This window comes from Hippocampus guttulatus, chromosome 13 (assembly GCF_054856545.1).
Source record: "Hippocampus guttulatus isolate MCC_2025c chromosome 13, RoL_Hgut_1.0, whole genome shotgun sequence".
Taxonomy (NCBI): Eukaryota; Metazoa; Chordata; class Actinopteri; order Syngnathiformes; family Syngnathidae; genus Hippocampus; species Hippocampus guttulatus.
Genome location: NC_141273.1, coordinates 3,340,792 through 3,354,963, shown reverse-complemented (window position 1 = coordinate 3,354,963; position 14,172 = coordinate 3,340,792). Strand labels below are relative to the sequence as shown.

The 14,172-nt window shown below is 41.3% G+C and overlaps 2 protein-coding genes across 5 annotated transcripts; one reads left to right on the top strand and one right to left on the bottom strand.

The window, feature by feature from the left end:
• Window positions 1–303: 303 nt before the first annotated feature.
• On the bottom strand, window positions 304–3,940 carry spdya (speedy/RINGO cell cycle regulator family member A). 2 transcript variants are annotated; one of them, XM_086127669.1, is made up of 8 exons: window positions 3,873–3,940; window positions 3,455–3,595; window positions 2,395–2,642; window positions 2,272–2,330; window positions 2,109–2,194; window positions 1,745–1,916; window positions 1,280–1,589; window positions 304–452 (listed from the first exon to the last, which is right to left on the bottom strand). In XM_086127669.1, the coding sequence occupies exons 3-8, from the start codon at window positions 2,603–2,605 to the stop codon at window positions 409–411; spliced, it is 882 nt and encodes a 293-aa protein (XP_085983795.1). In that variant the 5' UTR covers window positions 2,606–2,642; window positions 3,455–3,595; window positions 3,873–3,940; the 3' UTR covers window positions 304–408. The 2 variants fall into 2 exon arrangements, with proteins under 2 accessions (XP_085983795.1, XP_085983794.1); XM_086127668.1 differs by lacking the exons at window positions 3,455–3,595; window positions 3,873–3,940 and having other exon boundaries at window positions 2,395–3,395.
• A 2,063-nt stretch (window positions 3,941–6,003) lies between these two features.
• On the top strand, window positions 6,004–11,256 carry pcare1 (photoreceptor cilium actin regulator 1). Of its 3 annotated transcripts, none has more exons than XR_015102724.1 (3): window positions 6,004–9,630; window positions 10,387–10,481; window positions 10,722–11,256. XR_015102724.1 is itself a non-coding variant. In XM_086128178.1 (2 exons), exons 1-2 carry the CDS (start codon window positions 6,308–6,310, stop codon window positions 10,843–10,845), a joined length of 3,447 nt encoding a protein of 1,148 aa, XP_085984304.1. In that variant the 5' UTR covers window positions 6,004–6,307; the 3' UTR covers window positions 10,846–11,256. The 3 variants fall into 3 exon arrangements, 1 of the variants encoding a protein (XP_085984304.1); XR_015102723.1 differs by having other exon boundaries at window positions 10,387–10,486; XM_086128178.1 differs by lacking the exon at window positions 10,387–10,481.
• Window positions 11,257–14,172: the final 2,916 nt, after the last annotated feature.

Sequence of the window (14,172 nt, the reverse complement as noted above, 5' to 3'; positions counted from 1 at the left end):
TCAAAAATACAGAATTTCAGATAGTCTTTATTGACAGTTCAAAACAGCAACATCTTAAGTATGTGACACCAACTTGAGGAATCGTGGCTTAAATTCTCCCAAACACAGGGTTAATGTGTATATATTGATGGTTGTCAAATATAATGCTGCAAGCATTTAAATAAATAAATAACATCGATAAATAGCAAGAACAGTGTAAGGAATAAATATGTTTTTCAATCATATTGTTGGTGTTTTACAGACAACAGTTATCTTGAATGTTAAACACAATTCCAGTAGTAATTCATCCACCGAATTCTATTTATGGGCGTTGTTGGTAAACGAAGTCTGCGTCAAAGTAGAAATGCCAACATGGTGGGAGTTTGAAACAGGAAGTTGAGAACTATGCCGATGTGATGAGACACTGGACTATTTATTGATCCAGCCCGTGGAAGAGTTGGAGGATGAATTGCCTACCGGAGAGGACAGAAACATGTCAACTAATAATTGATTATATTAGGAGAAAAAATATATGTAAATCACAGACTGACGGTAGTTGACAGTTTTTTCTGCTTTATTTTGCTTTGGGACAACTGTGTCAAGAGTCAACTGCTGTCTAAATCAAGTAAGTCCTTTTTTTTATTGCACTTAACTGTCTTACTGAACTGCTTGCACTTATTATGACTGTTTGTTGTAAATGATTCTTTATCAGATTTGTTGTTTGTTGTATAGGATTCATGCTACAAAATACTATGGGAACAAAACATAAAATAGCATATGATGTTTTAGTCGCTATCCATCCATGCTAAGTAACCAAAATTTTGGCAATGAATCTCTATGTGATGAAGTAGACATCGACAAACTCTTTTATTGGACCTCATTAGCTTGTACGGGTGTACCTAATGTGCCTGTAAAATTTACAGTACAAATAAATAATACCACTGTTAATCCTGTTGCGGGTCAAAGCAAAGCGGGAACCTATTTTGGCACACTTAGTAGGAGAGGGAGGCAGGATAGAGTACACCCTGGACTGATAGTTTATGTTGCTATATACAGTGCAATAACAAATCCGACTAATACATGGACACACAGCTCTGAATTCCCACTTTACGTGTTACAAAGTTCACCTGCTCTTTGATTCCAGGGAAGGAGCAATGGGCATTTTAGCTGCCTCACTAATAGAAGCTGCCTCATGCTAATTTACAGTACATTAAGTTGGATATTATTATAAGATGCCTTTTTCATAGTATGCCAGCTGTATGTTAACACACATAAGAGTGGATCTGGTTAGGATACCTACCTGGTTCCTCAGGGAAGCCCAAAGAATGCTGGATTTTGTCACGAGTCTCAATGCTCTCCCTGCAAGTGGCAATGGACCTGGGTGGAGTATTCTCCAAATTCAGCTGAGTGGCCAGAGTGCCGGGGGATTGAAGAGCGCCGCGGAGCCGCTGATTAAACGTGCTCTTGCGGTTACAGAGGGTACAAGGGACTGGAGAGGCTGTCGGTCCGCGAGGAAACCAGACTGTTAGGTCATCATCCCTGCGAGTGCCACTGTGTTGCTCTGAGCGCTCACGTTTCCACACAAAGTGAGATGGCACGATTGCCATCACCTGTAAGTACAAAAACCTTCATTCAACGAGACAAGAGAAAAGGGAATCGAGGCTTGACAGCGCTTATGGTATGACATTAAATTAAAAACAGTTCATGGAAAATTTCAGACGGGAACATAATTTGCAGGTCTGAACTGTCAATTCTGTTTGTTTACCTCTTCACAGCAGCGCTTGCTGACAGCCGCTCTGAACTTTGTGCGCACCCAGAGCTTGTCCCTCTGCTTGAGGAAATGTTTAAACCTCTTTCTCCAGGTCTTACCCAGCGCCCAAGGAAATATCTCATATTTATGCTCCTCGTCCTCTTCCTCCATGGTGTTGGCAAGATACCTACAATGTCAGGATGTCAGCTGATTGTTGGGGTTCCAACTTGCTCAGAAGTAATTTGTGGTAAGATTGGGGCATACGGCTCAGACATTAAAATCATGAGGGAATAGTGTGACTTGCGTAAAGGGGGAAATTTTGATTGTGCAGTTGTACCCAATTTAGTGTCTGGAGCCTGGTAACTTTCTGTGAACTTACAGTGCAATGAAAAAGTTCTTCTTGGTGTATTCTGCAATGGTCAAACTTGACCTTTTGAAGTAGACAAAAACCATGGCCAGAAGATACTGAAAAATAGATTTGAAAAGCCATGAGTTGGGCCTTTAAGATCACTATTTTCTTCGGAAAAGTAGATGCCTTATACCTTGTCGGTCATTTTACAGCAACAGTCCATCAATAAAAAGTCATGGATTAGATCATCATCTGAAATGAAGTTCATCATGATTCATTTGAGCATGCAATGAAGAGCAATGTGAATGTTCCTCACCAAAAAGTTTTAAGTATGATGTCATTTCCTCTTGCTGAACAACAATGGTTGGTAACAGAGACCTCCCAAGGCAATACATTCCACTCCTGCAGTTGCTCTTCTTTGGTGGACACTGTTCTTCATGGTTGTTTTGGGCCCGGAGTGGGGTCTCTCTGGAGGTTATTCCACAGGAGGTGGTGATTCGGCACCACTGGGCTCTCCGTTTCATCATGCGTCTGTCTGGGTCACTCAAGTTGAAAGCCAGTCTGCTGTGATAAGGACAGGAAATCTTTGATGTCAATTTACATGATGAACAGTTCAGTACCATTCAAATGTGATTCACTCACAAGACACAATAGTTTTTACACAGAAAAAATTTAAAGGTCTTTCACAATATTCAACATTCAATACCATTTTCAAGCAATTCTTTAAACTTGAACCCGTGATATGACATTTACAGTAATACTCATGACCATTGTATTCTTGGTCAGGTTGTTTTGATTCTGTTTTACAAAACAGATGATGAAGGAATAAAGTTGGATTCCCATGTGACCTGTTCTTTTTCACCTTTATTTCAAGAACAATATAGAACCGAACCGTAGCTACATATAAAACATTTATGAACAATGCAACTTTACAGTACAGTAGCAATGTGATGTGGCCAGAAAAGGACAGCTTCCATATCTGTAACACAAGTAGTCGTCAGTGGTTACTTTCAAGCAAGTCTCACTGTACTTAAATTAACCGTATTTGACATGCTAGGTTACCTCATTACCAAAATGTGCTTCATAAACTGAACAAGCCCGTCTCAGCTATGTCGCAGAAAGCATCAATAGATTACCGGTATGTTTTTAGTATGATCTACACCGTGGATACTCCCATTACAAGCGGCATGTTGAATCAATTTCCTCACATAACGAAATACACTACTTGCGATTTATTTGATTTTTAGCAGCTAACGTTAGCTTGAAGCTAACCAGAAATTAAAGGTGTAGGTTTACCTTTCACACTCGTCAGTTTGAGACAGAATATACAGTATATTAATGAATAGAATCTCTATTAGGAGAGCGGAAAGACAGACCGTTTGTTGAGCAAATCTTGATAGCCAGCACTTCTTCCAACACTGTCTTCGTACAATTGGGAATTACTGCAGTGACATCGGCGGTTTCCGCGCCATGCACCTCGCAGGTGAGCCAGGATGCGCGCTTTGCTTGCTTTGGTGCTGGATTAAAGTAAATAGATAAATAAGGAAAGAAAGGAATTCTGACCCTTTGTAATATGAATATTGTATTGGTTAATACAATGTACACCCCCCCCACACACACAAAACAGTAAAGCAAATAAGTTAAGACTCGTGACCTAAGACTGATACAAAATTACCAAAAATTCATATTATTAACAAAATAATTTTTAAATGTCTGTCCTCTAAACGTGATTTAAATAATGACAGTCGTTATAATACTGTACTCCAGAGTGTGTATGTACAGTGTATACGATACCTCCTATCAGAGAAAGCTTGTTTCTTGTCCGCACCTTAAGTTCGTTCTTTTCGCTGGTTCGTTTTGACTTCTTTACAACTTCAGCCTTCGACTGCCATGGAGTGGTTTGAAAAGGTAAGTAAGTCTATTGGGCTCGGGATCGCGTCATCATTACGTCATTATCCACCATTATGGAAGTCGGCTTGGCGAATGTAAACAGGTTTACGGTAAATTGCTGTGTACTGTATTTGTCGCATTTTTTGCAAGTCAAAAACATGTTAAAGGTAATGACATGTTTGCTTGACATGATTTATTTGGTTATAAGTGACATAACTGTAATATAAATATTTCGAAAATAATATCAAAATTCACACCTTTGTCGTATATTTATTTGCATATCCGCTGCCATGTTTTCGTTGAGCAATGCATTCTGAGATGATGACGTAATATGGTTGCTGCCCACATAACTGCCTTCTGCTGAGCAAAGCAAAACAATTGCGAACTCCTACGAGCATCGGCAAATGGATTCAAAATGGCACACTGCATCATTAAAATGATATAAATATTTGATAATATATTACATTTTCCTAAAATAATTGTATTTCTATGCACACAGAGAAAACCCACATCCGTAATATTGACTCTCTTCCTATATTCAAAACTCATCTCAAAACCCACCTATTTAAAGTTGCATATTTAGTTTAACTCATTGCCTTTTATTATTTATCTGTGGTTTTATTGCTCTTTTTTGACTGTAAAGTGTCCTTGGGTATTTTGAAAGGCGCTTATAAATAAAATGTATTATTATAAAACGGCTAATTTTATTTACATTAATTATGCAATGGTTTTAATGATCCGTCCCTCTTGACATTAAATTGTGCACTGTGACCCTGAACTACATTGAGTTTGACACCCCTCTATCACTGAATGAATGAATGAATCAATCAATCAATCACACTTTATTTATAAAACACACTAACACAATAAAATGCAACTCAAAATGCTTTGCATTGTAAAGATCAGGCTCATCCTGCCACTCGTCCACACAGACACACACCCATGCACATATAAAAGTGCATTAAAAACAATAACTTCATGGGCACAGAGAATGAAAGTGAGGAAGCACCATCTCAGGGAACTTTCATTTTATCGCCTAACCTAAATAGGATCCCAGCTGACACTGGGTGAGAGTCAGGGTACCCCTTGAGCTGATCGCCAGATGATTGCAGGGCACATACAGACAAACAAGCATTCACAGTTATTTTCACCCCTACAGACAATTAAGAATTGTTAAATCAGCTACTGGACTGTACTTGTATGTGTATTCCACACAGAAAAGCCTTGTCAGTCCACCAACATGCCTCCCCCTACCAAACCAATGTTTCTTATAACAATGATGATAAATGTCAAAGATAAATAATAATTAAAACGTGTTTTCCATGGAGCCCCCATGACTACCATAAAATATTTACCCAATGCAAAGAGAGAACCAATAAGTACTCAGGGAAAATCCATTCATCCATTTACTATCCCTGGTGTGCTGCAGCCTATCCCAGCTGACTTTAGCTAAGAGGTGGCGTATATCCTGGAACTTGTCACCAGCCAATCGCAGGACATCAGGGAAAATCCTGTAAGATTGACAGCATCTGAGTCATGACCGCCTACACTTCCTTCCTTCTCGCTGGCGCTGTAGAGCCCTGCACATCAGAAGTACATGACTTACTCTTTAACACCTGCTTAAACATCTGACCAGCATGATCACTTTTCAACATTTCACATTATTTCAAAAATAATGATGGCATCACAACTCTTCATTTCCGGTTTTCTGTGTTATTTGTTTCTTGTAGATGTGTTTAAGTGTCGACTCTAATGCATGTACAACTGTGTCTCATGAGGGACACTGCAGCAAAAAGCAGTTCCTTATGTGTACTTTACATGATTGGCCAATATTTGTTATTTAACATTATTCCCTTGATTTTGTTGATTTCACCGTGCAAATGCTTCATTCAATCTGAAAGATATTTTTGTGTGGCCTATACAAAGCTAGCTGAGGCCAACACTCATTACCCAAATGAGCTTATGTGCTTACAAGTAGGTGAGATTTATATGCTTTAACGTGACATATGTACTTGCTGCGAGGTTCACTGCAAGCCTCACTAATCCTTTCAGCTCCTTGTCCTTTGTCAGACACAGAGATGTGTACAAGAGCATGCAACAAGACTTTTCTTCAAACATACCAGTGAGCTGTGGATTTATTTTTCCCATCTATGAATCCTGGAAAGGATATGTCAAAATGGACATTCATTGGATTTAACTATGTCTGTGTCATCTGAAGGAAACAGATACAGCGGAAGGCTGAAGACCTTGGATATTCTTTGCATCATTCCCCACTTGGTGTACTTTTGTGATGTCATCAAGATGATGTATGAGTAAGCTGATCATTATCAATATCCAGAATGGGATGCTCACCATCCAAAGGAAAAAATTTGGTGGCTCTGGGCTCTTTGAGGCGGGGAAGAATGTTGCCCTCTGCACCCGAAGAGCAGCCCAGAGAAGCGCATTTTAAAAATGGAGATCATCATAAGTGTACTGGAGCTACTGATGGCGACACTAAAGACAAAAAGACAATTGGACATAAACAGGTATTTCATAAGGATGTAAATATGCCACCCCAAGAAGATACGTATGCAACTGTGCCTGTCCCAGAGATACTTGATAAGGACAAATTGAAGAGTCAAAGAATGGAGAACAGCACAGTGATGCAGAAAAAAGACAAAACTAGGGCCAAGCAGGGAGACCCGGACAGAAAGTTGGGGAAAAAAACAAGAAGAAGTTCCAGAGGTGTGAAAGTGCTGAAAAATAAAGAAAAGGAAATGCCGAAAATTGATTTCCCCGAGCCTCTGGTAAAAGCTCACCAAGCTGCTTATGCTTTTTTAAATCCCAGCATAAACAAATATGACGTTGTACTTGGTCTGTTGGAACAAGCAACTCAAACTCAAACATTTCTGCAACCAATGGTTTCATTCATGGCTTTGCGTTTTGAAGAAACCATTCAAGCCCTGGAAGAAATTGTTGAAGAAGGAGAAAAAATGCTCAAAGAAAACGGAGAACACCTTGCTTGGCCAAGTCAATTGAAAAAACTCTCATTTGCTGCACCTTTCAAATCTGGCACAGCTATTGAACACCCGCCTGATTTGTTGCAGCAGCTGCTTCAATATACCACACAGAGAATGCAGAATGTGAGTCAGACAGTTGGAGGAATTGGGGACTCTGCCCTGGAAGAGGCGGTGGAATACTTTGCTTCAGTCTCAGAACTTTTAGAGGAGAAGCTGAGAGTCAAGCGTGTAGTTGAGACAAGGATAATGCGACTCACATCTCGCATTGAATTGGCATCTCTTCGCAAACTTGGGCCTGAGGACTCTGCACTCTTTAGTGAGGATAGTGGTATTGGGGCTGAGAGTGAATCTCTCGCCGGATCGGAAAAGCACCATAGGCGTGTGAGTTGTGAATCTGGCGGCACGAATAGAACCGCTCCCTTCAGCCCGATGGAATCTACCTCCGTCACAGGAGGGTCGGTGAAAAAGCTTGCAAATCAAATAAGTCCAAGTGTTTCCCTCACTTCGTTGAACTCATTAGCTTCTATGTGCACAATGATGGCCAATGTGCAGCGGGACTCATTCCTGGGATCAGTCTCTTTGGATGATGGCGAGGAAGATGATGATGAGAACTATAAGATGGATGGAGAAACTGGAAATGGGCAACTCGGGATGAGAAAACAATCAAATTCTTCACTTGTCAATTGTGAGCAACAGAAGCCACGGCGTTTACCTTCCAAGCGCATAGAAAATGCGAAAAATGTAGAAATGACGATCAAAATGAAAAATGCTATTGGTGGCAAAATGCAGGTTGTTCACCCACCAAGTGCTGGTGCCAAACCAAAAGTAGCAGGTAGTCCAAAAACGGGTAGAGGCCAATGGGCTGATGAAAAGGGATCGTCTTTAAAGAGATCTCAAACAACTACTCGAAGAAGTGGGGTGAAAACAACACCCCTGGCGAAAGAGAGGCGTTCCCGTTCTGCAGAATTCTTGCGCAGCAAAGGGGAAGACCCTCCTTTGCCTGAACTGGAAAGGTCTCAGAAAAAAATGGGCCAGAAATTGCAAAAAATAAACAAAAGCAAGGAAATCACAAAGGGAAACACAAAGACGCTATCATCTACACAAGACCAGAGAATTTCACAAGCTGCTTCTCCAAAAATGAACCCAAAATGTTCATCTTTGGAGAACGATGGCAATCTACGCGAAAGGGTAGCCCCGATTACCAAAACCTTTGGATCAACCACTAATACGGAGGAAGATGACAAGCAAAAAGATAAGGACACACAGAAAGGCCTTGTTAAAGCAACACCACCTCCCAGCCCCCCTTTGTCACCAAGACCATCTTCAGGCCTGTGTAGAGGCAGGAATTCGGTCAAAAAACTCATAGATACCTTCAGTCAAGGGATAATAGAGATGGACAGCCCAAAAGTTCTGGGGCCACTTAGGGGGGTACGGAAGTGTGGTGTTCCAGTGTTACCAGGTTTAGGAAATGTCACAGCTTTCCTTAGCACTGGAAAGACGAGCTGTAGATCCCAGAGTACTTCATCTGAAAAGACTGATCCTTTAGACCTGGATAGTCTACCTCCACCCCCATTAGAAGTTTTAATGGACAATTCATTTGAAAGCATTGTTTCAGGCAGTGGAGGAGCTGAAGCGGCAATAAAATCTGTGAAATCGCCGATGGTAAAAAGGGCTGGTCTGTCCCAGCGACTACGAGCATCAGTTAAATCTGGACCAGTGTTACCTAGCAAAGGAGGTGTGCCTAATTGTTCTAAGGGAATTTTTCCTGGTGACTTTGATAATCAAGTCACAACGACCCAGGCAAATGTCAGTCAACCAGATGTTAAAACAGACATTGACAATGTAAAAGAAAAAAAATCCTCTCTGTTGCAGCAAGCCAGAAGAAACAGGTATTTAAAACACTCTTCAGATACACATTCAGAGAAATCTTCAACAAATTATGAAGCGGCATGCCAATCTGCTAGTCAAGAGGACTCAACAACTCTTCAGGAGATTGACAACCTCTTAATGGCTGGAGTAAACACTACCGTCCCTCAAGTGCCTCCCTCATCTGAAACCAGTAGTCATCCACTTGCCACTTCAATGCTGTATAAGGGGCGAATTTTGCCATCTACACCGACTACTTCAAAGTCTTCTCATAGAAGACTTCCAAGTCCCCACAATTTTAAAAAGTCACCAACACCACCATCTTCAGCCACTCCCCCAGTTAACAGGAACCTCACTACTCCACCAGAAGGTCAACAAAGCCTCCCCAGTCCACCAGTTTTGCGGCATAACATTTTCAACTCTTCATACCCTTTGAAAGCACCGTCTCCACCCGCTTCCCCAAAAGTGCAACGGTGGTCAAGAGAGAACAGCACGGAAGAATCTGCTCCGTTGACGAGTAATGCACGTTCTGTTTTCTGCCCGATTTCTGCATCCCTGTTCAAGGCCCAGCCCTTTATACACTCTCAACTGTCTGAAGCCTGGACCGCTGTTGGAGGCCCTCTTCTCTCAAATACCTGCGGCAAACGTGGCAGGTCTTCTGCATCAGTCCGAGGACCGCAACCTTCTATTCGCCAAAGTCTTTCAGAAAGAAGACCAAGTTTGAACTTTCCACCTCAACCCCCAGTCCTCTCAGTGGCTGAGACCTGTGGAAGTGAGCCTGCAATATGCACACAGGGGTGAGATTTATTATTATTTTTTTATCCATCCACCCATTATCCGAGCTGCTTATCTTCATGAAGGTCACAAGCATGCTGGAGCCTATCCCAGCCATCTTCGGGCAGTAGTCGGGGAAGACCCTAAATTGGTTGCCAGCCAGTCGCAGAATTTTTGTTTTAATCATTTGTTATGTTTCACATACCAAATCTGGCAGTTCACTGGTTAGCGTGTTGGCCTTACAAATGAAAGGTTTACAGTTCAAATCTCATAGGTAGGTTCATTTAAGACTCTAAATTGTCCATAGATGTGAATGTTTGTGTGAGTGCGAGTTTGTCTGGATGTGGAATTAGATTAACTGGTTGTTTACTTAACTAAAGATTGCATTTATCCATTCCTCTTACATCACAAATGAGTGATTTTGTCACAGGCAGGAAGCATATTTTTAGTATGAACTTTTCCAGTGTGGACATCAAGGCAGAGGTACTCAAACATTGGCTATATTTCACATAAAAAGGTAATCCTGGAGCTGCTTGCAACACATGCAAAGCTTGAATTTCTACAGAGGGGAATACTGTACTTCCAATGGTGAGCTCTGTGTTGTAATTATAGATATTATAGTGTGATAAAAAATAGAGATAGTCGCTGATGGTGTTGTGTTACACTCGCCGGACTTCTGTGCGGGCAGCGTGGGATCGATTCCCACTCAGTGATGGTGTGGATGTGTTTGTGAATGGTCATTTGTCTCTACATGTCCCCTGCGACTGACTGGCGACCAGTTCAGGGTGTTGTCTGCCTTCCACCTGAAGTCAGCTGGTACAGGCTCCAGCAACTCCCCGCGACCCTGTTCAGGATAAATGGATGGATAAAATGAGTTGAGTAAGTCGACAAACGTCTATTGTATAATAAAAAACCCTCGATCGTTTTTATATTTTGATGTGTGGTGGTATTGGGTTAACTCTGTTACCACACTCATGTCGGTAGCGTTCGAGCACAACAAAGAGTTGCCTTTCTATTACATTGTCCTTGTGCCTCACTATCCAGGCATATAAATATTTTATTATACTGTATGTTGCAATAATACATACTGTATATTTTCCTCTTGTTGTTACAGACTGGATGATGAACCAACCAGAAAAGAAGAATCATGGGGTAGCCAATCAGACCTGAGGGGAACGCCACGTTCTGCTTCCCACCCAGATCTTTACGTTGTTGGGCAGGCCTTGCACACAGACTAAATTGGCCTGTGAAATGCCAGCCGGATTATAGATTAACAGGTTTTAGAAAGGATTTAAGATGTCGCTTCAGTGGAGTGACTAACCTTGCTGCTACTTCGACAATGTTTGCATACATTATTTAAGCAAATGCCATTTGAGCATGATGTGCTCTTTATGTTTGAGCAAAAATCCAATTCATCAGCAACTTTTCGAAGCGAGGCTTCTTATTCATTTTAGCTCATAATACAGAAGCATCTTCGAAATGCAATGTACATTCATTTCCAATTAATTGACATATTTTTTTAATGATTGAAAATAATGCTTAAAATCATTTTCATATACATATTCAAAAATGGTTTTGATTTTAATTTTACTAATCATCTTGAGTCTTTTGTACTGTGTTTATCAATAAAAATGTGCGCAATGGTCCCACCCCATCTTGATTATCTGCAGTGCCCTCCACTTGCAGATCTCCAGGTCATGCGGTGCATTATGGGTAAGGGAGTCTTTCGCTGCCAACTTTTCCTTTGCACTGTCAAAAATGTGGAGTAATATTTACTTGAAAAAAACCCCCAACAAAACTATCGGACATTTTTTTTCCCACTTAGAAATAAGAGTTTGGGAGTAAATTTGAATTGTTTCTTAAAATACTTTACTAAAGGGTTGAGGAACTGTCAGAGTTAGCAATTAGACATTCATAATAAAGACCCAATGAGGAGAGGAGACGCTTGATTCTGGTGCCAATCACTCGAGGGGGGAACGAGGAGAAGCGCGAGGTCAGTTCTCTGCACGTCACCCCAGGATCTCCCCGCTTGCCCTCTCATTTATTTCTCATGGGGAATCTAATACTGTACACGCATGTGTCCTACCTAAAGGGTGAGGGCTATTGAAAACACACTGAACTTGTTTGACTCTGTGTGTATGTGAGTGAAAATTATGTACATGTGTGCAATCATTACAAAAACACTAAGTTGCAGCTGGTGTTGACAGCTCCATCAATGTCCGACCTTGCTCTCGTTTAGTCTTAATACTTATCTCTTTCCAACCACTTTCTCGGAAAGGTGGTTAGGTCCCTCAACTGTCACACAGTGCACAAAGCATTCTTTATTATAAATGTGAGCATATCTTTATGAAAAGTATGATATAATTGTTACAAGCATAAGCGTTCTTCATTGCAAGCATAATCAATATATCACTGCAGGCATAAGCGTTCTTTATTGCAAGCATAATCAATTCATCATTAATAATATGCAAATCTATGATAACTAAAAACAATCAACAGGAACAAACTCATAACCTTCAGATTGGGAAATGGCCACTCGAGCACCTGAGACCTGCCACTCCTGGTGTGTGTAAGTAGCATACTGCTGGTGTCAGGCGGAAGCTTCGGACTCCCAAGAGCAATCATTTTTAGTCTCCTTTTGAAGACACAATGATTTACTGGTACACAGTATGAGTAGTACGGCTCCCGACCTGAAAAAATTTGTTCCGCAGCCCTGAAGTAACTTTTTTTTTTTAAATAAATGTAAAATGTACTCCAAAACTCTCCTTGCAAAATTGTTTTTTTTCCAAGCAAATAATATATATTTTTTGTGTAGCGTAAAAAAAAAAACCACTCAAAGGCACTTTACATAGTAACAGACAAAAAAAAAACCATGGAAAAATAAGGCAATCATAAAAAAACGATATACATGCCAGTGTGTGTAAAAATAAAGACAAAAAGAATTTATGTTGAGAGATTATATTGGACAAATGATTGTGCATTAGAGGTTAAAAGCAGATCTGGACAGGTGGGTTTTGACAAATGGTCTGGACTGGAGTGCGAATCCCATAAACGCAGACTGAGATAAATGACGATAACAAAAGAGATTATTTAAAGAAAAACGAGAGACTGACAAAGTAGTCAACAAAAAGCGCTGACGACAAAAAGCCAGGAAAACCAAATGGGAACAGAAAGCGCTTGCTTGCCAATTACAAGGACAGAATGATCACCGAGACATACGCAAAATGAAATGAGGTTAGTTCAATCACACGAAACCAAATTGAGTGATTTAACAAATAATCACAAACCAAAATATTCTATGATGAGGAGAGTGACGAGGAACAAGAACGCGAGATCTATCACATAGAACTTGGGCAATAGCAGTGAACAAGAGCAACAGTCTGACAAAAGAGACAAGAAGTTGGAGTCCTTAAGTATGCAGCCACTTGATTGCCTTGATCAGGCACAGGTGCACCGCTGAAGGGTGACGCCCCATACGCCAGCTGGTGCTGGAACAAACAAACAAACAAACAAACAAACAAAAAACAGAGCGCAATGTGACTGGTTTTTAGTGCCGTTTTAAAAGAGGGGAGTGTGTGTGTGTACTGTGATGAGGGAGAGAGTTCCGAAGGGAGGGGGCAGCGAAAGAGAAGGCTCTGTCTACCCCGGTCCGGCGCTTGGTTCGGATGGGAGGGGTGAGGAAGTTGACGTTGGCAGATCTCAGATTGCAGGTCGGGGTCAGGTAGTGAAGGAGGTCAGTGAGGTAGGAGGAGGCAAGGTTGTGAAGGGCCTTAAAGGTGATGACAAGAATTTAGACTGGAATGGTAGATGTTGGAGGACTGGGGTGATGTGATTTGTTGCTTTACTGTTGCATATGTTAGTTGTTCCATGTACAGCACTTTGTATGCAGTGATGGTTGTTTGAAGGTGCTCTATAAATCCAGATGAGTTGAGTTGAGTTGATGGGAGTAGGCGAGGAGACGGGCAGCAGAATTTTGGATGTATTGATGTTTTTTTTAGGGTTTTTGGCAGGAAAGCCGTCAAAGATGTTTTTGCAGTAGTCGAATCGTGAGGTGATAAAGGCGTGAATCAGTGTTTCAGTGTGCTGAGGGGCAGTGATAGGGGCGAAATATTACTCCATATATTTTTTATGGTGTAGAACGATTGTGAAACAGCATAGAAAGTGGCAATTTGCACCATTTAACTGCTGGACGTCTAGTTAGCAAGTCCGCCTCACAGTGCAGAGGTGCGGGGTTTGATTCCAGCTCCGGCCTTCCTGTGTGGAGCGTGCATGTTCTCCTCATGCCTGCGTGGGTTTTCACGGGGTACTCCGGTTTCCTCCCACATTCCAAAACCATGCATGGCCGGTTAATGAACCACTCTAAACCTGTTATGTCAATTTTTTACCAGTAGAGGCTGCTGCGAACATGAAACTGAATGTATATGCGCCAAAGAGGCTTAATCTAACACAGTGGTTCTTCACCTTTGTTCTATTGAACCCTAGGGGTTCGGTGAATCGCTCTCAAGGGTTCAATGGAGCCTCTGCCATGGAGGGTAAGACACACCCAACTCAACACGTCAATTAGT

Coding starts and splice junctions, on each gene's coding strand:
- spdya (XM_086127668.1), bottom strand. CDS start 2,701: ATGGTACTGAACTGTTCATCATGTAAATTGACATCAAAGATTTCCTGT. Junction 2,331..2,394: donor ATCATACTTAAAACTTTTTG/GTGAGGAACATT, acceptor ACTTCATTTCAG/ATGATGATCTAATCCATGAC. Junction 2,195..2,271: donor GCTGTAAAATGACCGACAAG/GTATAAGGCATC, acceptor TCTATTTTTCAG/TATCTTCTGGCCATGGTTTT.
- pcare1 (XM_086128178.1), top strand. CDS start 6,308: ATGGGATGCTCACCATCCAAAGGAAAAAATTTGGTGGCTCTGGGCTCT. Junction 9,631..10,721: donor CCTGCAATATGCACACAGGG/GTGAGATTTATT, acceptor TTGTTGTTACAG/ACTGGATGATGAACCAACCA.